Genomic DNA, 23,633 nt, shown 5'->3' with positions numbered 1-23,633 from the left:
CTAAAAAGTGGTCGACGTAACACCGTAACGCTTAAAAGACCAGTTTAGGCGCCAACTTGCCTTAGCTGACATAGAAGATAGCACAGAACGAGACAGCTGGAGGTCACCAGCAAAATAAACAAAGTAAAAGGTATCTACACCACTCTACACAATTAAAGAGTAAACAATTTATTAAGCACTTAAAACACAATAACTAATCATATATCGGCACATTTAATTTCAGTACTTTTCTTTCATAGTTCTATAATAAATCAATCTAAAATAAGATGGTGCGCAAATGTTTAATTAGGTCTATTGATCCTTTAAAACTCGTTCTTGTTTGCAAAGAAATATTTTAGTATACTGCGGTAAGCCTAGTGACGTAAGCAGCGTTTTTCCCGTTTACGTCATGGAAAATTTTCATTCATAAAACATTCTAGCCAAAATTAATTTTTCGATAATGAGGCATTTTCAAACCGATATAACGGTCGACCTCGAGTTTTCCCGATGTGGCCAATGAGTTGAGAATTTTTTTCTCACTAATATGCACATACCTTGAAATTTTAAAGAAAATCGTTAGAGCCGTTTTTAAAATAAAATTTATATATATATATATATATATATAAATATATATACATACATACAAGAATTACTCGCTTAAGATTATAGGATTTTGAGATGACTCCCAGTAACATCTAAAAACTATCTGTTCAAAATTAAAGTTTTTTTTTTACTAAGGAGTACAATTATGAAATTGCCAATTTATACTACTACTAATACTACTACTACTAATAATAAGGCTTGTTTTCGAGCCTGAAGATTAATGAGGAATGCAGTATTTTCCCATATTTGCCATATCCAGCCTATGCATGACCTTTGTCCGTCGAGTGCATATAATGCCATATATCGTCATGATAGAAGGTTAAAAATATCTCTTGTTTAATGAAGAGCTGATAATGTCATTAAAAGTGGGCCGAAAAAAATGGGACTTCTGGTATTAGCATGCTTATTTTTTTTTTTTTAATGAAATACAATGCCGGATTTGGCGCAGTACTTACCCTGAGACTCCACAAGAGAGGTGTCCCAACAAATATAAATTTTTAAACATACAAATTTCGACGGGTCAGCAACTTTTAAGTTTTAAAAAAAACAACAACATTTTTCCACATCTTAATTGACTATACTTCAAATCTTACAGTTGGGTTAAGTTGGCAGCAATTGACAACTGCTTTAAATCTTACAGTTGGATTAAGTTGGCAGCATCGACAACTTGCTTTAAATCTTACAGTTGTGTTAAATTAGCAGCATCGACAACTGCTTTAAATCTTACAGTTGGATTAAGTTGGCAGCATCGACAACTGCTTTAAATCTTACAGTTGTGTTAAGTTAGCAGCATTGACAACTGCTTTAAATCTTACAGTTGGGGTATGGGGGGTTAAGAAGTGTCCACTAGTAGCGCGTTTTCGTAATATCTAAACGCAGCTCATGATTTACATCAGTTCGTCATCCGTGCGCCATCTTTACCGCCGTTACCCTCCACAAACTCAAATCTATATATAAATTGAATATGGTATATTTCTTTCCTCTTTAAATACGAATGTTTTTAGCTATAAGTGGTATCATCAATATGTGGATTTGTATTCTGTGGCACTTTACGTCTCGAGAGACGATCTTTTCCCTTTGCAACTTCTTGTGTGACTAAAGAGGCCAATCCTTGATACACAGCTGCGATCGCAGGTTGGGCATATGTGATCACCAGGCGCCGTTGCATTTTCACCCTTCTTTCTGCTTCTGTTGTGTATGACATCTGCAATCCGTGACCCTTCCTTTATGCTCTCTCTCCATGTGGATCTGTCCAGTGCCACCTCTTCCCAGTTGCAATTCTCGATTTTAAAGAGCTTCATGTCGCGTTTGCATACATCCGCATAACGTAAAAGTGGACGACCAGCGGCTCTCCTGCCTTCTATCAGATTGTCATACAGGATGTCCTGTGGAAGTCGACCTACTGGCATTCTGGCCAAGCCAGCCAAGGCGTCTGCTGCTGATAACAGAGCGGACGTCCCGGCACCCTGCTCTTTGTAGCACTTCCTCATTGGTTATCTTATCTTGCCACCTTATTTTAAAGATCCGCCTTAGGCATCGGAGGTGGAAGACATTCAGCTTTTTTCCCCTGCCTGTCCAATGGCTGCGTGAAGCGTCTAGTGTGGATTTGTATTACAGCTTTCGAAAAAGTGTAGGGCCCTCCACCAAAATCCTGCCCAGGGCCTAAAAACAAAGTAGGAAACACAGACCCCCATATCAATTGGGCTACCTTTTTTTTTTTAACAACGCTTATATCAAGTCACTTCGTCTGTCTAGTACACATCTTTTAGATTTTTTTTTCTCTCATTTCCCATTCTCAGGATCAAGCTGAAGCTTTGCACAATAATGTATTATTCATAACTAGAAATGAATCAATCGAAAAATTAACCAATTAGTTAATAGGCCAAATTTAGTGGTATTTTTTTAATACAGAAAAGGGAAATCAATCTTACATCATTGAAATAAATGAGTGAAAGTGTGCAGTTCTTCCCGCATAGGGCTTAAACAATTATTTTTTTTTGCCGCATGTTGCTTGCGTTTCTGGTATTTAAATGGAATCCCTGGCAGGCTAAAACCAACTGAATTAAAATGATGTTAACAGACACTTACGTGGGCAAGTGCCTTCTATTCTGTCTGAACAGTCTCGGCCTTCACATTTGGAACGGCAATCGCCGGAACAGTCATGACCGAAGGTCATCTCTCCACAGACTGCAAAGGAGTAAGAATAAGCCAGGCACCATTTTCTATCAACTCACTCTGTCTGTCTGTCTGTCTGGTAAAAAGTCTCTACACGTTATTTCTCACACACCCATTTCCACTTCACACAATTATTCAATGGCATAGAAAAGACATGAATATAATTTTATAAAAAAAGTAACTAATTAGTTAACTTTTAACTGGTAATTATTTTTGTTTTGTTTGATAACAACAAGGGAAACTAACCCTTCAGTATTCACAGACATAGCTAGATTTGTTGGGGGTTTTGTCCCCTCAAATAATTGGTAACGCTGTTTGTCACTCAAGCATTCTCCAATCAAATTGATACCTTAAACAATTATTGATGGTACCTAACAAAACATGAATCGAATTAGTCAATTAATTAATTAATTTGTGTTGATATCGAATAAGGAAATCAACTTGTACACTATAGTTTTAAGGGCGGAGTACTTTCCCTTGAGATGCTACAGAAGGATCCTAGGCATCACATTCAAAGACCGCATCACAAACCAAGAGATTAGAGACAGGGTTACTGCCGCGATTGGACCCTATGATGACCTGCTAACTATCGTAAAAAGACGAAAGCTTAAAATCTATGGCCACATTACAAGATCTAAGGGGCTCGCAAAGACCTTCCTTCAGGGAACAGTACCAGGAAAAAGAAGAAGAGGCAGACTGAGAAAGCGATGGGAGGACAACATAAAAGAATGGACGAGCCTGCCATTGAGAGAGGTTCTAAACAAGGCAAAAGAAAGGGAGGAATGGAGAAAGACGGTCGATAAGTTTTGCCTGGTGCCCCAACGGTTCAACAGACTAAGGGATAGGTAAAAATAAAGGTTACTTCCCCTTTAGATGAGTTTGTTTTTTTAAAGAATTTTTTTTCTCTTTTTTGCTGGTTTAAGTTCTGGCGTGGATTTGGCGTTATGAATGAAGTTGGGAGAAGGATGCTATAAACTATTGGTCCCCAACTGCCCACAGGTTGTGACGTTGCAGGTAAGTGTTCAGGCCTACTGTAACGTATGGTCTCGGCCTACCAACAGAGCTCGAGCGATAATACGTCATACATGAAGCGCTCTCTTGTTTACGAGTATAAAAAAAAAGCTATTTCTTCTATTTAACACTGCTGCCCCTACGCGACTTTTGAAGGGAGCTTTGTTCTGGCGGGATTTTATCTTCTGCGCCTATCTTTACAAGACGTAAAATTACTACCCTACCACTTTTTACCACGCGACTGAAATCCTTCTTCCCATGCTTGCTATTTATGGATTTAGGAACCTCTGCAGCAGTATCTTACCATCCGAGCAAGAAGATTTGGGATTTCGGAAACCTGGTTTACACTTGGTACACTCGCCGGTCTCCTTCTGGCAATCCGCGAGGCAGTTTCCGCAAGTCTTGCTGCAGTTGAATCCCCAGTGACCGTGAGGACAAGCTGAGGGGAGTCCAGAATAAAAACTGAAAGGATTTTGATAACGATGGGGGGTACAGACAGTGGCGTAGCTAGGGTATTTGATGCTCTGTGCGGCAGTTCCTCATGATGTCCCCCCCCCCCCCCAAACAAAAATAAATATAGTTATAAAACAGCGAAAAGTTCTGATTTCTAAATAAAGTGTTCTCATTATTTAAGCGTTGCAATTTCGCAAAGAATCGATTATACATGAAGATAATACACTTGAATCTCACGTACTTTGTTGCCAGCAAACTATCGATCATTTTATTGAAATCAGTTTTTCTACTAGGATTTGTTCAATAGACGAGGTCGCCGAATTAACGAGTTGTAAATACGTTATAGTCTTTATTGCTATGGGAGAACCATCGAGATTGATTTCCATCTGAGGATTCAATAAAGGCGACTAAAATTACATTTATCAGCCATATCATGACATTTGTTCTTATGGGTTATTTCATGAACAATGCGATCCAAAGAAGATATTTCCAACAGAAGATATTTCTTGTGTGTTGATAGAAAATCTATCTTCCTCTTTTTTTTCGCCTGTCAACTTTTTCTTGTGGCTAATACGTTATAGAGGTTCTGCATGACAATGTAATATACAATTTTGATCCAGCTAGTAGCTAGTGTAATGTTGGAAATAATCGAGAAATATTTTACTTTTAAAACTTTTTCGTGATATTTAATGTAAAAAATTAGTTTTGTGTGTGTGTGTGTTTTTTTTTTTTTTTGAGAGAAGCAAGTAATCAATCTCTCGTGAAGGATAGTACATGGATAGTAACTTCACTCGAAGATATTTCTTTGATTTTGTCCTGCCAATTCTTCTTCAACTTTTAGCGATGCCCGCGAAGTTACAGATTCTGTTTAAGAAAAAACCTACGTCCATCATTCTTTACAAGATTCTCTTTCTGATTTAAATCTTGAGCTTTGCTGTCAATACTTTTGCTTAATCACAGACTAATTTCAAGTTCCCTCCAAGGAAGCGATGTGTGACAGAGAGGCTAAAGCAGCTTGGCTACCACTTGACCACCTTAAAAAGGGGGCTTGCGTACGAATCCCGACTCTAGCAAGTTGTATATGCTGAACACCTAAAGGCAGCACGGAAAACCTTTTCCCAAAATACCTTCTTCCCACCACTGGTCCACAAAAGAGATTGGACCACTGAGAGTGCTGTCAGCATAAAAGATGCGGTATTTAAAAGTAATTTTTAATTAAGCGATCACTGAATGTCTGCTCTGGTTGATTCAAGTTTCGACTCTAACTTCCACCATTAATTGAAATCATCGTCGGATTTAAATGCAGATCTAATATTTGATCTCGTTGAAAAAGTATGTAAAGGAAGCAACACATCCACTTTCTCAAAACTTTCTCGCCGTTTGGCATTAGCCTCTAGAACCAAACATTTGAAAAGCTTTTTTACCTTCCCTTTTGCTGATTTTTTTGTATTACAGTATTACACCAAAATTAATTAGTAATTAAAAAAAAAAACACCATTATAAACGTATCCATCAGTGCATTGAACAATGAAGCAACATCATGTAGGGCTTCAAAAAAAAGTGTTATAGTGCATTGCCTTCAGAGGTTTAAACAAGTCTGGTCTCTGGTAAAATTTGATTCAAGCTGGTGTAAAGCTTACATTTAATGTAATTTTAAAAAAGAATATAAGAAATAAAAAATTAGAAAAACAAAAATAAATTACATGGCTTTGTTTATATAAGTACAATGTGTTGTTGTACTGAGAAAGTTTGTCCTCAGTTTGATGCCCACCACCACTTGATGCACTGTGCGGCCCGCACCACCCGCACATTGCTAGCTACGCCATTGGGTACAGATCTACACCGGAGAATATGTTAAGTTTAAATGAAAAATAGCATGAATGTTGGGACGATTAAAAACAACTCACTGGAGTCTGGGAACACATAAAGTGCCTTGAGCAAGGCGCCCTGATCAAGGTTTTATAGCACAGTGTAAGACAGCCAATATTCCTGTTTATTCATACTTCAAACGATTATGGCCAAACTTCGATTCACTAGTCTCCAGCTGAGGAGAAGACGACTGTTCGACTGTCCCAGACTCGCTGACTTCCATTTCAACAGGACTGGGGAAACCATATGCCCTAGGCCTGTTAAGTGAATGGCGTCTGTCGCGCACCAGGTCCGGCCTTAAGCATAGGCTAACTAGGCAGCCGCCGAGGGCCTTCGATTAGTACAGGCTTTGCAAAGAACAGACTCTAAACAATGTCCTTAGAACACAATTAACTAAACGTGTGTTTCATGTTATTTTCAGAGAACACTAGAATTAAAATAAATTGCGTAATTGTATTTGTTCCCTCTTTATTATTTTCTTTCTATTTTAATTGGGCCCACCAAATGTACTTCTGCTAGGGCCTCCAATTATCTAATCATCTAACGATGAAACGAAGTTCGTTACAAGAATTAAACATCTGTTAGGAGGGTAGGCATATGTTACAAGAGCAAGAAAATTGTTTGAAGAGATGGCATAGAGGAGAGAACATCTATTGAGAAAGAGGACATACCTTGGCTAAGAGAATATTATATCTCTGCTGAGTCTTTGGTTTTCCTGTCTGATTCAGGCAACCCCTTCCATTCTCTAATGCCACTTAGGGAAGAAGGAAGGAGAGAGAGAGAGAGAGAGAGAGAGAGAGAGAGAGAGAGAGAGAGAGAGAGAGAGAGAGAGAGAGTAAATTGCAAAGTCAATAAAACACTTTTACAGGAATTAAATTAAGAAAGAGAACAAAGCACTTTTTGATAAATTTTACATGTTTCGGATGTTCCTTCAGAGTTGAATATAATTACTTCCTAGTCCAAACCTCCCGCAGGACGACGGGGGATGGGAGCGGGCAGGGTTTGAACCCTCGACCATCGATAAATCTGAACGACAGTCCAGCGCGAAAACCGCAGGACCAGGCAGCCATCCTATTATCTGCTAGGAGTGAGGACATTCACTAGAACAGAGACCATTTTGAAGTATATATATATATCACTAATAGGTACTTGCTATCTGAGGACGTTTACTAAGATACAGGACATTTCCTCATTTACAAGATCTTATTTGTAAAGGATGCTAGCAAAGAAGGCATGAGTTTGGTCGTAAATGTTTCTTAAAGTTTCTATGAAAAGCTCATTTATGTCCTTGATGTTGGTGTTTATCTATGGTTAGTGTTTTACAATTTATATCAGTATCTCTGTCTGTATCAGATAAGATAAGATAAGATAAGATGTACATTTTTTTTCTAGCAAAGGAAATACGATATTTGGGTTTGCTTTAAGTATTATTTACTTGTAGCGCATATCCAATTGCAGGGTGTGTTGATGCCTAGCTGATAAGCAAACCCTGGACAGTCAAAGTCTTTTGGACCTTCAGGTGGATCTAGACATGGTCTGGAATACATTTAAAGGAGAGAAAAAAAAAGATTATTATAAAAAAATACTTTTAAAAAGTCTGCAACTGTCTGCTTACTTTTTGGGTTAGGTGTTTAATTTTTATATACTATTTATAAAATCTTTTTGCCTTAGTTTCTTTAAATTTTCTATATAGGTTATCCTTCTGTTTACAAAGCTTCTTTAATCTATTATTAAACCTATATTTATTTATTTTGTTTGATGTGCATTTAATGATTTTCTATCATGCTTTTAATATAGTTTTAAATGAAATTCCAGAGGTCATCGACTGGTTGGTTAATATCTTTTTCAAATAAGAATGTTTGTTGAAATTTTAATGCAGCTTGGTGTAGTTATGTTAGGTTACATTTAATCCAGATTTGAATTATTCATTTTGGGTTTTGTATTGGCTACTGCTTTTATCTGACTGTGTATTTTAATGATATCATGGTCTGATAGACCAGGGATAATATCATAATCTACTACTAATCCAGGTCTGTTAGTTAAGAGGAGATCTAATTTGTTGTTTTAATCTAGTTGGTTTTTTAATTATTTTATCTAAACTTAGGTTGTGTAAAGTTTCTATGAAAAGCTCATTTGTGTCCTTTATTAACCTCGAAGGGTAACAAGCTTGTAAGTTAAGAATCATGGTCGAGAAGTCTTGGAAAGTTGCCAGCATGTACGGTGTGTCTCCGTGGAGCGAATATGTGTGATGCCCAAAATACGGCCCGCGGACCAGATCCGGCCCGCCACGTTGTTCCATCTGGCCCGCCGAACCCCATTAAAAAAAAGTTGACTTATGTATCTTTACCAACGTTAAGGGCTCTCAATTTTTCTTGGTACCATGACCTTTAACATTAGTATATTTATGAAATGATAATTTTTTTGTCGAACTTGATAATAAGCCAACTTATTTGATCTATAAAAAAAAGTGTGGCTGTTTCAAAAAAGAACAACAAATGAACGTCATAATGAAACAAATATGACGTCATTCTTGGTTTGAGCTGAGAATAAAAAGATTGTTAGACTACGCCTAGAGATTATATTATCGATGGACATATTTACCAAAAAGCGACATGAAAATGAGTCGACGTCAAAGCTCTTATTTTAAGTACAGAAATTAAGCCATTTTCTGACGCGTGAAAAAAAAATCACTTCAGATATCCAATTCCTTAATGTACGTACTATATCCACGGGTTTCAAATATAATTGTTTAAATTCAGGTAAATTTCATTTCGTTTTTGTGTGTATGTGTGTACATTTTCGTTTATGTGGCCCGCGACACGAGTGTCAGAAATTAAAATGGCCCGCAGGTCGTATTAGGTTGGGCATCACTGATGTGGAGCGATTAAGTCTAAATTACTGTGGGAGCTCTAGTGTCTGAGGTTTTGCTTAGATAGCTGGGGCAAATCAGAAAAGGAAAATAGTAGCGGAAGCAGAAGAGAAGACCAAACCGAAAAGATGCATTATGTCAGTAAAAGCGAGAACAAGAGGCCGTACTAGCCCCAGTTCAGAGTCGTTCATTATCCAGTAACATTAAAAAACCACGTGACATAAATATAATAAGTAAGGTAAATTTCCACTTCCAGACCTTGTGGTCTATGGGGCAGATGATGTAAAAGCCATCTGTTTCTGTGGCCCACGGTTAACGAGGGTGTCATGTGGCCAGCACAACGACCAACCGCCTTTACTTTTCTCCAACTAATCTCAGAGCTGGTTGGACTTATAAGGCGCCCTAATGATCCCTAAATATAAAAATCCCAGTCTTCAACAGGATTTGAACTTGGGGCTCTCGGTTTGGAAGCCAAGCGCTTCACCACTCAGCCAGCATGCCTCATAAAAAAGAAGTGTTAAATTTTTTAAAGATAAAATGGCATTTTTTTATAGAACTGCTAAATCCCATTGTCTAAACGTTTCCAATTGTAGCTTTTCTTTGATTTATACATCTAGGTACACAATATAAAGGGAAAATAGATTACTATAAGCGAGGGAAAATAAAGACACACACTTCTCTACCTTACCTGGTTCTTACAACTGACTTGACAGTGCAGTTCTGCAAACAATTCCATTCAGACCAGCTTCCCCATTTACCAGGATCTACATCCAGATAGAAACCAAGCCATTAATACATACAATCAGATAAACACGCGGAGAAAAAAAAATGGATACATTTGTCAACTGGGAAATGTAGAACTAGAAAAAAAAAATGGATACATTTGTCAACTGGGAAATGTAGAACTAGAAAAAAAAATGGATACATTTGTCAACTGGGAAATGTAGAACTAGAAAAAAAAATGGATACATTTGTCAACTGGGAAATGTAGAACTAGAAAAAAATTGATACATTTGTCAACTGGGAAATGTAGAACTAGAAAAAAAAAATGGATACATTTGTCAACTGGGAAATGTAGAACTAGGAAAAAAAAATGGATACATTTGTCAACTGGGAAATGTAGAACTAGGAAAAAAAATCATCACGTTAATGTAGCTGTTGAGTATTGTATTACTGCTTTTGTACATAGACAGCCAACGGTTAAATGGTTTTAAGTTTTATTTTGTGTTATTAATTTATATGTTGTCATCTACAATGAAAGATTTTGCGAAGTTTCAACTTGACCTGGAAATGAGAAGCAGGAAAAAAATAACGTGTAAAATATTTTGACCACAGACAGAAAGACAGACGGAGTGAGCGGTTATATGCTCGATAAAAATTCAAACACTAAAAACATGTTAGAATACTATTTGAGAGTATATAACGCCATGCAGTCCTTCCTCGACGCCAACTAAGTAAAGGACCTAGGGGGGCGCGATGGCTGAATGGTTAAGCGTTTTGCTTCTAAACCTGGTATCCTGGATTCGAACCTCAGTGACGACTGGGAATTTTGAATTTCGGTATTTGTAGGGCGTCATTGAGTCCACCCAGCTCTAATGGGTACCTGACTTTAGTTGGGGAAAAGTAAAGGCGGTTGGTCGTTGTGCTGGCCACATGACACCCTGCTCGTTAACCGTTGTCCAAAGAAACAGATGACCTTAACACCATCTGCCCAATAGATTCCAAGGTCTGAAAGGGGAACTTTTACTGTAAAGGACATAGCAAACCATGATAAGTACGACTTTTAATATGTGCCTGAAGAGTAAACTATTTCTTCTGAACATTGACATTAGCATGCCTATGAAGATGTAGTAACATACTTTATCAGCGTTTACTTACATTTCTTTTTCAGTGTCATTGGTATAACTAAAAAAAAAAGGACATATATCAGTCTACAATAAAAGTAAACATAATAAAATTGTAAATGCTGCTAGTAAGATCATAGGCAACAAACAAACCGCACTTGAACATTTCTAAGAAAGCTATAAAGATTTTAAGCATAAACGAGGTTACAAAGACAGTTTGTGTGGAAACACAAACTCAAAATTGGCCCCCGAAGTGGTCCACCCAGGCAGGTAAAAAGGCAGGCTTCTATATTTTCAGAAAGAATGTCAGATTGAAATTGAATTGACAGAGAAGATTGACAGAAAAGAAAAAAAGTATCCGTTGCATCAGAACTTTGAAAGGTCTAAAATATCATGATGTCGGATTTTCAATATCTTTTCTAGTTTACGACATTTAAACGGGACGGACAGACGGACAGACATTCCACACAAAACTAATAGCGTCTTCTTCGATTTCGGGGCCCGCTAAAAATCACCCTCTTCGTCATGATTTTAACAGTTGACCATCACAAAGAAGATATAAGACACCGATCACAAAAACTCTTTTGTTCCATTGGCAATTAAATCGTTGAATAAAAGGTAGCTTACTGTTGTAAATTTCGCATGTAATGTTAAAGATAAACTGGGATATGAACGTATATATTGTGCGCTATGAGCAATGTTTGCTCTAATCATGTACTGTCGTTTTTTTTTTTTTTTTGTAATGACCAATTGTAAAACAAATTTCCTCACGGATAATAAAGAGTATTACTATTACAATAAATGAACAACAGACATGAAAACAAAAGTTTTTTTTTTTTTTTTTTTAAATTGATTCCTTCTATAGGAGTCAAATGGTGGTCTATAACGCCTTAATCTATTAATGTGCTACAGTGCTAAATTAATGCGAAATCAAGCTTTTCAGATATTTGTATATAAAAAGGTGTACGCATAGACATATATATATAGACTGGACGATAAAGTAAAAATTATTATGGGAAACATTTGGGAAAAGATAAGTTTGTATGAGTTATACAGCAGTTATGAACAGTGTAAAATTAAAAGTATTTATAGTTTGTTTTTTTCAGCCATAACCTATATAATTGATAGAACCCCTTCTGTATTATTATATCTCTAACCGTGCCTACCAAATCTATTAAATTTACATAATTAAAATAATTATAAATAGTTTTAAATACTAGATTTAGATCTAGTCTATATAAATACTATAGTAAAAAAATACTACTTACTACTGGTACTATACTACTATACTATAAACTATAATTGCAATCTGTATAGTCTAGTCTATAGTTAGTATATAAATAGTCTAGGACTAGATTGTCACTAGATCTATAATAATAATAATAATAATAATAATAATCTTTATTATCCGTAAGGAAATTTGTCTTACAATTTGTGCATTAATTGTGCCCAAATGGGGTTTGTTTTTTGCCAATGATTTTGCCAGCAGCATTGAGGATTCTATACTTAGGCCTATACTAGATCTAGTCTATAGTCTGCAAGCATAGATGATAGACTGACTAGTTTAATATTTAGTAGTAAAAAGTATGAAAAGTATTAGACCTAGTTATTACAAATATTAGTCATATTTGTTAGATTTAGATTTATCAATATTAAATTAGTGACAGTCACAGTCACAGTGATACTGAATTATTCTGACTTACTGAAACTGAAAGTTAATGTGTATAATATTCAATTTTTTTTTAAACCTTTAGAATTTATCCTTGGCCTATCGTACTACGAACATTAGAGCACGTTCTGCTCATTTTCTTTGACATTTTTGACTAAAAACTAATTCTAACAATTTGAATCGATAAGACGACCGCCATACATTAATAAAGAAGCCATGTCAACAAACATAGATCCACATCACAAACCTATATATATTTGCGTATGTCTATGATTATGAAACAAAGGCAAAATATTGGGAATATGGTAGTTTTGTACTTTTCAAAACTAAAGATCATAATTATATATTGGCTGAAATGTTAGTCCTAGAATTTATAGTTCAATTGCCGCCATTTTTTTTTCACATAGATATAGTACATAAAACATATTTGACTTCCCCCAAATAAAAATAACTTCCTACTTCCAGTCTATATTTATTTATGTCTATGGGTGTACGTCTATTGAATGATTCAACTCCTTGTCGAATACATAGAAACATTTGATACCAGTGCGGGAATTCCCGTTGAAGTGTATTCAAAATATACATAAAAAAAGCATGAACTAAATTTAATTTTCAGAGGATTATATTTTAAAACATTATCTCGGTCAAACCAGAGTTTTCAATGTGTACCAATTAGCCAGTTGTTGTTTTTTCTCAAAAGATATGCATAAACTGTCAAATGTCTAGGAAAATAGTTGGAGTCGTTATCAAAATACCAGTCCAGATTCCTGCTTACTTGGAATTTTTTTTTCTTCTTGAGCCCATGAAGAGTTGGCAAACTAATCAGAAGGAACTGTAAAAATGTTGATTGGACATTTGTTTTACATGTGCGTGATTCCCGCAAGGACGGGGGGGGGGGGGAATGACAGCAAACAGGAGCGGGACCATCGAGATGAAATCTAGAGCTCGTTGTGTCGTCGTAAAGACCTGTGACGTGGCAACGAGCTATTGTTGTAAACTGCCCAAGGGTTGTGACGTTGCAGGTCAGTATTAAAGCCTTCTATAAAGATTGGTCTCGATACGACATGCTCTGGCAGCCATCATGTTATTACTTCCCCTAATTCTTACAACTCTACTTCTACGAATCTATATTTAAAAAATGACTTCTTACATTTTGTAACAGCAAATAACTGAGAAACATTTTTTTTCATTGTGAGATACATGTAAAAAAAAAATAAAAAAAAAATCATTATGTAGGGCCTATCTGAACGAAATACAGAATTAAGTCAATGAAAGGAGATACATTTTTCAACAATTCAAATAATAATTCTTAATACTCACAAGAAGTAAAGACTAGGGTCATCGTGGGATCAACTGAAACGACATTCATAGGTTAGGGCTTTTTTTTTTTTAGGTTAGGTTAAGATTGATAAAATATGTATCAATACATATCTACAAATAACTAAATAGAGCATTTATATAGAGCAGCTTAAATGTGAATGTGTTTTCTCTTATTATAAGAGCTCCACAGATAAAACTGCCAGCTGTTTAATATTAGAGATCTGCATCTAAGGTGGTGTGCTATAAATAACGAGCTGCTTTGGTGTTTCTAGTGTACAGAATTTAGACAAAATGATGCATGACCTGATCCACTGATCGCAAGTTCTGAGACAGACAGACAGACAGAAAAACAGATACATAGATAGTTGAATATATAGTTAGATAGTTGGATTGATAGTTAGTTAGTTAGTTAGTTAGTTAGATAGATATATAGATAAATATATAGACAGATAGATAGATAGATAGATAGATAGATAGATAGATAGATAGATAGATAGATAGATAGATAAATAGATAGATAGATAGATAGATAGATAGATAGATAGATAAATAGATAGATAGATAGATAGATAGATAGATAGATAGATAAATAGATAGAGAGAGAGAGAGAGATAGGGCCTACTAGAAAACTTATTACACATAAGTTATTTGCACCGATAAAGATGTAGTTAGACAGAGAGAGAGAGAGAGAGAGAGAGAGAGAGAGATACTACAAACTTATTACACATAAGTTATTTGCACCGATAAAGATGTAGTTAGACAGAGAGAGAGAGAGAGAGAGAGATACTACAAACTTATTAGACATAAGTTATTTGCACCGATAAAGATGTAGTTAGACAGAGAGAGAGAGAGAGAGAGAGAGAGAGAGAGAGATACTACAAACTTATTACACATAAGTTATTTGCACCGATAAAGATGTAGTTAGACAGAGAGAGAGAGAGAGAGAGAGAGAGAGAGAGAGAGAGATACTACAAACTTATTACACATAAGTTATTTGCACCGATAAAGATGTAGTTAGACAGAGAGAGAGAGAGAGAGAGAGAGAGATACTACAAACTTATTAGACATAAGTTATTTGCACCGATAAAGATGTAGTCAGACAGAGAGAGAGAGAGAGAGAGAGAGAGAGAGAGAGAGAGATACTACAAACTTATTACACATAAGTTATTTGCACCGATAAAGATGTAGTTAGACAGAGAGAGAGAGAGAGAGAGAGAGAGAGAGAGAGAGAGACGTCTAATATGGAAAGAAATATCGCTCAGATATTATTTACTATTTTTTTATTTGGCCAGTGATTAAGTTGACTAGGATGTCCCACCTATCTACAACCTGATAAGTTAGCACTAGCACTAGCCTCACACAAAACATGCATAGATGGACCTTACCAGTGGGGGTAGTAAATGGTGTCATTGTACTTGTAGTCGACGCTGTTGTTGCGGTGGTGGTGACCGTAGTAGTGTTCGTCCTATTTGAAGGCGCATCTTAAAACAAGGTAAAACAGACATGATGATATTTACTTCGGTTGGTGAAGTCAACAATAAAATCTGCTCCAAAATGTTTAATCAATCAAATAAACAGCTAGACTTCCAGAGTTCAGACCTGTCGATTTCTACAGTTAATTCACACTTTTGTCATTGTCGGAACAAGCAAAATAAAAATAAAATCTATAAAACAAAGCTTATTTAATAGGAAAAACTATCTATTTACAGTTAAATATCTTAATAATGTAGAATTTATTTTCTCTTTCTATATCAAACAAAATAATATGTTACTTTTTAAAATTGATTCATGTTTTTGTCAGGGGAAGATGTGGAGAGAATGAATGTTAGTTTGATATTTTAATATGATTGTTATATCCCCTTGTTATGAATGCAAAGTGTTGCACGTGTTGTGAACTGAATGATTTAGTCTTCGTTGAATGTGCGAGAGAGTGTGTTAAGTTAGTATAGTCTTGCCCCGGTCCAGGAAGGTTGGACGTTTACTTCCTGGACTGGTATTTATGCATTGTCTTAAATCCACTCAAATATGCCAAGGTTTCAAATAATATTAAGTATTATTTAATATTCAAGAAACCCCTAGTGAGCCACAGGAGCCAAGACGAGAGACAAGCATATATATATATATATATATATTAGAACCCCTGACAGTGTTGTTAGTTACAATAGATCATTGTTTGAAGTTTCAACTTGATTCGAGAACGGGTGTTGGAGAATATTTCTGTATTCCATATATCTACTACGATATAAGTATAATCCCCTAAAAAAATCCCCACTCCCTTCTCAAACTTACCGATTAGGCATTCAACACTTCCAGCTTCAGAAGTTTTATTAGATGGACACGGAACACAAGGCTGAGCCCCACGCTCTTTTTTGAAGCTTCCCCTTGGACACTCAATGCAAGAGACATTATCTTTAGTGAAGAATCCAGGCTCGCAGATTTCTATTTGAAATAGAGACGTATATTCATAATACAGAAAGCTAAACAGTGTTGAAAATAAATGAAGTGAATTAAGAGAGTCAAGAAGAAGAGCAGAAAGAACATTCGCAACATAACATCAAAGACATTGTAACAGACTCTTCTGTATAGCCTCTTTCCTCCTAATTATGTTGACCTGGTGTGATGGCCGAGAGGTGCCTGGCTCGAATCTCGGTGACGACTTGGATTGTTATTTTGGGGATTTTTTTTTAAATCGCTTCTGAGTGGAAGAAAGTAATGGCGATTGGTCGTTGTGCTGGCCACATGACACCTTCCTTAAATCATTTGCACTTAAGATCAAATATGTAGACATGCATACCAAACAACCTTTTTCATTATCCTATAGATTTGAAATTTCTCTTTGTAAAATTTATGTATATTTGAGAGAATAGAGAAACTTACGCATGTTGCAGCTCTTAATGTCAGTGCTGCCCTCAGCCGGCGTGATTCTATTTGCTGGACATGGCAGGCAGGCCTGATTTCCACTGACAGTTTTATAGGTGCCCACTTTACACGGCTCGCAAACTGAACTGACGTTCATATAGAGCCCAGGTGCACAGAAGACTGAAGAATAGAATACCACAGAGCATACTTGAAAAACAGAAATAATTTTTGTGTGTGCTTTAGTTAGAAAGATCTAGATCTATATCGCCGATTCTCAAACTGTGAACTGCGTCCACGTTAAGGCAACGCCTTTTTATTTTTTTTGAAGGGCAGAATAAAATGTGTATATTCTTTTAGTTATATCTCCATTTTAAGTAAAATTAACATTATTACAAATGTTTAACAAAGAAAAGGGTTAACCTAAGGGTACGACTTAGACTAAGATCCTATACGTCGTTTCGCCCATAAGCTTCAGCAACACGTCGCACTATCAATCTATAAATGTCTTTACGTGAAGGCAGTGGCGTAGCTAGAGTTTTTGATGCCCGGTGCGACAGGCCCTCATGATGAACCCCCCCCCCCCCAAAAAAAAAAAAAGAATGAAACAGTATAACGTTCTTCTTTTCTTCAAAAGAAATGTGTATTCAATGTTCAAGTATTGCTGATTCGGAAAAAAAAATCAATTTTACCATAAAGATACTACATATAAATCTTAGTGCTTTCTTACTAGCAATTTATCAATAATTTTATCGAAATCTTTTTTTATACCAGCATTTGCTCAATAGACAAAATTACCTAATGAGTGTGTCATAATTCTGGATTAACTAAAGCTTAGAACTATTTCGCTTGCATGTTGCTTGTTGAGAAGAGTAAGCAGAGTAAGCAAAAAAAGTGTACTGAACAATTTAGTAAGAAATGTACCAACACAAATATGTCCCTCTTATAAATAAAGGGCATTGAATAATGAAGTAAAACTGTACCATGTATCTCTGAAGAAAGTGTAAAAGTGCCTTGCCTTCAGAGCTTTAAACGAATGTAATTAATTTGATTCAAGATAATCTACAGCTTACATTCAATGTAATAAAGCCTACAGGAGAAAAACAAAGCAGCAAAATAAATACATTTGTTTCTGTTTCTTCATGTATTATACAATTGTGTAAGTTTTTACTGACAAAGTTCGTCCTTAGCTTGTTGCCTCTCATTACTTGATGCCCCGTGCGGCTCGCACCACCCGCCTCATATGGCTAGCTACGCCACTGCGTGAAGGAAACGTCCCATACAGGGGCGTGTCAGCACCTTCTTATCTTCTAAAAGTCTTTGAAGTCTTCTCAATGTACCCGCACCACCCGCACATGGCTAGCTACGCCACTGCGTGAAGGAAACGTCCCATACAGGGGCGTGTCAGCACCTTCTTATCTTCTAAAAATCTTTGGAGTCTTCTCAATGTCCAGCAATATTTGAACTCTTTTTCTTTTAACTGACGAAACCAGCGTTGATTCCACCAGAATGTGGTAAATAATTACGGAGAGAAAGAGTTAATGCGTTCATTATTTCCTTAAATACTTTCTCCGTTATTTTTTTTTTTTTTTGGCCGAATGTCTCTCTCCCCTTTTTCAGATTTTTTTTTTCGCATAGTGTGGGAAAGCAATCTGTGTTTCCATGGAAACTGAGAGCCCATTGAGAGCAGGGATATCTGGTATGATCAGGTAACTCTTAACTGTAGATTGCTACCTTTCCAGGTCCAACTTTACCCTTGTTTTTAACAAAGTTTTTAATCAACTCACTCTCTGTATAAAAGTGTGTATTCGTTATTTCTCCCACACCCATCCTTGGATCAATTAAAAACTTTAATAATTCATTGGCATAGACAAGACATGAATCAATTAAAAATATAAAACAATTTGTCAATTACTAGTAATTAATTATTTTGTCTGATACCAACAAGGGAAGTTAATCCTTCAGGATTCACATACATTTCTAAATATGTAGGGTTTGGTCCCCTTATATATTTGACCTCGCTATTTCTCCCTCACCCATTCCCGGATCAAGTTGAAACTTTACACAATTATAAAATGTTCCCAACAAAACTTGAATCATTAAAAAAAAAACCCAATTAGTCAATTATTTATGGGTTATTAATTATTTTTGCTTGATATCGATGTGTGTCTTAAGAAGCTTACCCATAGAACAATCAAGAATGCTGTCGCTTCCAGGGTATGGTGTTGTCCAATTCAATGGACATTGAAGGCACGTGCCTGTGGATGTAATTGTTTTGTATGTTCCAACAGGGCATTTGACACAAGTAGCATATTCTCTCAAATTAGCTTCAGTGGAGTAGTAGCCCTTTCCACATACCACTGCAGATATTCAATAAAAAATTATATAGACAAACAGTTAATTGGTTACACAGATAGTCCTCAGCGAAGTTTAAAATATATATATATATAGTTTGTCCATCGTTGTTCGATGATGACCACTTTTGTCAGGGGGCTAAGGGCCTTGCACTGGAGTTTTGTGCCCCCTCATGGCATGTTGCACGCTCTTCCGAACCTCTGTATGAATTCCTCCTTTCATTTGTGGGCGGAAGCTCAAGCCCCACGTGGGGGCCATCCTTATGTCTATGCTGTCCCATCGTACCCATCACCACACGTATGGGCCCCTTTGGGAAACGGGCTGATGGGGGTTTCGGACTGGTTTAGCGAGCCTTTTTTACATCCCTACCACGTGTAATGTACACTCTCTCGAGGGTACGTGTGGTAGCCCACTGAGAGCTATGTTAGCTACCATTCTTGGCCTATCCACTTTCCCGGGCGGACGTTTCCACGGAGGCGCCACGCTGAGGCGACGGTAGCTGGAATATCCTCCGCGTTGCGGAACCAACTACTCCTTTATACAACGTATTGTTTTTCTCTTAATCACTAATGTAGGTTAGATTTAGATGCACGCCTAAAAAATTAAAAAAAGTTATGACATTTTAAAGAAACGTCAAACAATTATCGTCTAAATAGATGTGGTATTTAAAGAAACAACTCGAAACAATTATCGTCTAGATTCTAAATAGATATGCATGATATTTAAAGGTAACAACACGAAACAGTAATAAATACGATAATGAATACGACATATTACCACTGGCTTACTTTTACATTTCTGTAGGTATGAATTAAAAAACTCTTTCTCTTTCCCAAACCATAATGACCGAAACAACCAACACTTCGGAGGTGTAGATTCCCTCACCCAAACAGTAAAACCTCGACAATCTTTCTGAGACTGGCACGTCTTCGAACAACCTTCAAAACCTTCTGAAACGTAATTTTGAGTGTATGACGAATCCAGCAGAGTGGCTATATTGGAATTTCTTTCAAACTGACAGATTTCCTCTGTAAACAAAATAATAAAATATAAAAAAAATATTTTTTTTTTACAACCAAGCTTATAAATAACAAAATATAAAAAAAAAATATTTATTTACAACCAAGCTTATACGAAGTTTAATTGTATCAATTAATTTTGGATCAGTCATGTCATTGAATTTGTAATAGATCTAGACCAGTGATTACCAAAGTGGCTTGGATAGAATGGAGGCGCAGTTTTTGAGCGGTAAAGCGCTTGGATTCTTAACCGGGGGTCCTGGGTTGAAATCCTGGGATTTTTAATCTCGGGATCGTAGGGCGCCTTTGAGTCCATCCAGCTGTAACGGGTCACTGACGTAAGCTGTGGGCCACTGAAACAGATGACCTTTACATCTTCTGCCCTATAGACCGCAAGGTCGGAAAAGGGAACTTCACTTACTTTACTTTCTGGATAGAACACCGAGGTCTACAGCGACTTCCAAGGGGTCTAGGAGAGGGAAAAAATAAATTAGGGTTCCCTTTAATGTTAACGGGGATCTACGGGATTTAAAAAATGGAAATCCTCTCGCTTAAAGAGATTATACTTGATACTTATATGATATCACAGTGTATCTCCAGAAGGTATATAAATTGTTTTTACAATTTCATATCTGGAATCTACGTTTTTAGCAAGGTGCCTAATCTTTTAATTAAAAAAATTAGATAAAAAAATATCATTAACGAGAAGTTTAAGTCTTAATATTAAACCTAACTAGATTGAAGCCCAATTTTCTAATTTTTTTTTATTATCGACGCAACCCTCAGAAACTTTCTAATTTCTAGGAAAATCGTTATGGACGTTTTCAAAATCCACGTCCAGTCTCCATCCATGAGTTTGCAAGCTAATAAGAGGAATTTAAAAAAAGAATAATTACGACATCACTTACTTCTAAGACATCTCATTGGACAGGAGTTTTCGGGGGCCACTACTTCTTTCTCTCCTCTGCAGGGTTCACCTTCAACACCTTTCGGAGGCTTGCATTCCCTGCAGGAAGAACTCAATTATAAAGTCGCCCGCCGTTAAGCGTGTATCTTAGCTAAGTGTGTCTTAGAAAAGAGAGCATACAAGATGGGGCTGTTGTAGGATACCATTAAAGGCACATAATATAAGATCTCGAATCTAGAATCTAGACTAATACGTGGTACTACATCTGCTCCATGGTCAACTGGATTTCAATGGAAAATAGGCCACGCTATAACCTGCTAACCACTGTAACAAAACAAAAACAACGCATACTGAAACTTTATGGTTCGCAAAGACCTTCCTTCAGGAAACAGTACCAGGAAAAGAAAAAAGCAGATGGAGAAATGATCTGAAGATTATCATCAAAGAATGAACCGGCCATTTATGAAAGAGATTCTATCCAAGGCAAAAGATAACATTGGATATAGACGGGTTCGGGCTTAACCGAGTCGAATCATTACTGAAGGCCTAATTGCGACCTGCAACGTCGCAATCTGTGGGCAGTTTAAACCAATAACTCGTTGCCATGTCACAGGTCGTAACGTCAGACCTGCGACGTGGAAAAAATAGGGGGGGGGGGGCGCAAAAAACTGTCGTGCACCGGGCGCCAAACATGCTCGTCACACACCTTCAGATTAATCCATCACTGCACACACAAAAAAAAGAATTTTTTTCTTTCAATTATCCCTTAATAAACTTAAAGTAGCGAAAATGTGTATGAGTCGGATACGGCTCGCGGGCCGTGGTAGGAGCAACATTGTGCTGGCTATATAAACTATTAATTATCTACCTTTTCAATTTGGCCATCCAAAGTGGAGTCAATGATTCATCGCAAAAGCAATCAACCTCAACATTGTACATCTCACCATCAACTGAAAGCGGAAGGCGTAGAATACACTTTAACTCATTCTCTCCTAACCGACGATACCAACGTTGATTCCATCAGAATGGGGTAAATAATTAAGGAGAGAAAGAGTTAGGAGGTGTGTAATCTCTAGCTTTAGTTCCCCCCCCCCCCTGAGGCAGCCTTAGCGGTATCAAGACCCCGCATTACCGCATGATGGTCTGATGGTGTCAAACGAATTTACCTATTTCGCCCTTTTTACCAAAACGCGAACATGGGGCTTTTACCCCATGTGGGCATCCCCATCGTCTCGATGGTCCCGGGTTCATACCCTGCCCGCTGCCATCCCGTGTCGTCATGAGGGAGTTTTTGGCTAGGATGTAGATTATATTGAACTCTGAAGGAACATGAGCGATTTACTATAATGATGAAACCAGCTCTCATCTTACTAATGAGATCTATCGATATGTCCCTCAAGGTGTCCCACGCTTTACGAACTGTTATGAAATGTGTGTGTGTGTGCGTGTGTCCTAGGTTAGAGAGAAAGAGAGTATTAATTGCTAGTTGTAGAGAGAGAGAGAGAGAGAAAGAGAGCATTAATTAAATGTTAGTCTTGTAGAATGATGCAAGATAAGCGGGACTGTCGTAAGCTGTGCTAAGTACGCCAGACGAATTCAGGATGCCAGAGTGTAGAGACGTGTTCTCATTGTTAGCTACATTTGTTTAATTATTAGTTTATTTCATTTCATCTCCAGTTGACTCTGTCATCATTGTAATAAAAGCTACAAATGTATAGTTTTCAAAGAAGTTCATCGAAGCTATTTCAAGTTCTATAAGTTAACAGTTATACGCCAAAAGCGGTTTAGTTCTCTACCAGCAGTCTGATGGTACAAGACAAAGACCGTCAACAACACGGACTCGGCTTTTCCTTATATGCCAATTTCTCCCCTTCAAAACTTTCGATTAGCCGGTCTTTTCATTACACGGATCAAAGGTTTTGGAACGTCTTACTGAGCTCAGAGAAAAAAAACATTAGCCCTATTAAAACTTACTAGATTATCTTCCCTTTTTATAATCTCGTTTGTCTGTTATGCTTTCATGGCAACTTGAGCCTACTTTAAGCTTGTCAGCGTTCTAATATTAAGTAAATAAAAAGAAACGAGCCAAATAAAGAAACAAATAAAAAAAGAGCCATCTAATTTTACCTATGCCGTTGATGATATGGTTGCAATTGCCTGGACCTTCCTGGCTAGATTCCCCAAAACAATAAAAGCCGCCATTTGTCGGTGGCGGATTGTTGCACAGTCTGAAAAGCAAGGTAGACGATTATAACCACACACGCTCCTTGATCGCTTCTAGCTACGTTGTTACGAGATTCGTGATAGGTTAAGTTTTAATACCTAGACCTGCGTTTAAAGCGTTTCGACCAGATTTCTACTACTTTAAGTTTTACAGTTAGAATTGTGTTTTTTTTTTTTTTTAAGTTTAGAAGTTTCTCTACCAGAATTCTACTACGTTGGGTTTTATTACCTAGTCCTGTGTTTCGTCTGATCATTGGCTTTTTCACATTGCCAGGGCTCCCAGTCAGACCACTCACCGTTACCTGGACAGACATATAAATATAAAAATATAAGTACTTCAGACAACTGATAGCAGAGTGTCTGTACAACAATTCTGTTGATCAAACAAAACAAAAACAAGAAAAACAAAGTTACAAAGACAGTTCGTGTGGAAACACAAACTCAGAATCGGCCCCCAGGCAGGTAAAATGGCAGGTATCAA

The 23,633-nt window shown here is 36.9% G+C and overlaps 1 protein-coding gene across 1 annotated transcript in view; it reads right to left on the bottom strand.

The window, feature by feature from the left end:
• Positions 1-23,633, bottom strand: part of LOC106073029 (uncharacterized) — a 61,719-nt gene that overhangs the window by 5,232 nt on the left and 32,854 nt on the right. Inside the window, exons 15-29 of the mRNA XM_056014714.1 lie at positions 23,382-23,454; positions 23,057-23,157; positions 21,798-21,879; positions 20,931-21,028; positions 19,792-20,031; positions 18,832-19,008; positions 16,670-16,831; positions 16,082-16,231; positions 15,178-15,273; positions 13,793-13,825; positions 10,838-10,864; positions 9,648-9,723; positions 7,526-7,626; positions 4,073-4,207; positions 2,671-2,769 (exon numbers count right to left, since the gene is read on the bottom strand). Coding sequence (XP_055870689.1) covers positions 2,671-2,769; positions 4,073-4,207; positions 7,526-7,626; positions 9,648-9,723; positions 10,838-10,864; positions 13,793-13,825; positions 15,178-15,273; positions 16,082-16,231; positions 16,670-16,831; positions 18,832-19,008; positions 19,792-20,031; positions 20,931-21,028; positions 21,798-21,879; positions 23,057-23,157; positions 23,382-23,454 — 1,650 coding nt within the window. The remainder of the gene's footprint in view (positions 1-2,670; positions 2,770-4,072; positions 4,208-7,525; positions 7,627-9,647; positions 9,724-10,837; positions 10,865-13,792; positions 13,826-15,177; positions 15,274-16,081; positions 16,232-16,669; positions 16,832-18,831; positions 19,009-19,791; positions 20,032-20,930; positions 21,029-21,797; positions 21,880-23,056; positions 23,158-23,381; positions 23,455-23,633) is intronic.

This window comes from Biomphalaria glabrata, chromosome 16, assembly GCF_947242115.1.
Source record: "Biomphalaria glabrata chromosome 16, xgBioGlab47.1, whole genome shotgun sequence".
Classification (NCBI taxonomy): Eukaryota; Metazoa; Mollusca; class Gastropoda; family Planorbidae; genus Biomphalaria; species Biomphalaria glabrata.
This window is presented reverse-complemented; position numbering and strand designations above follow the sequence as displayed.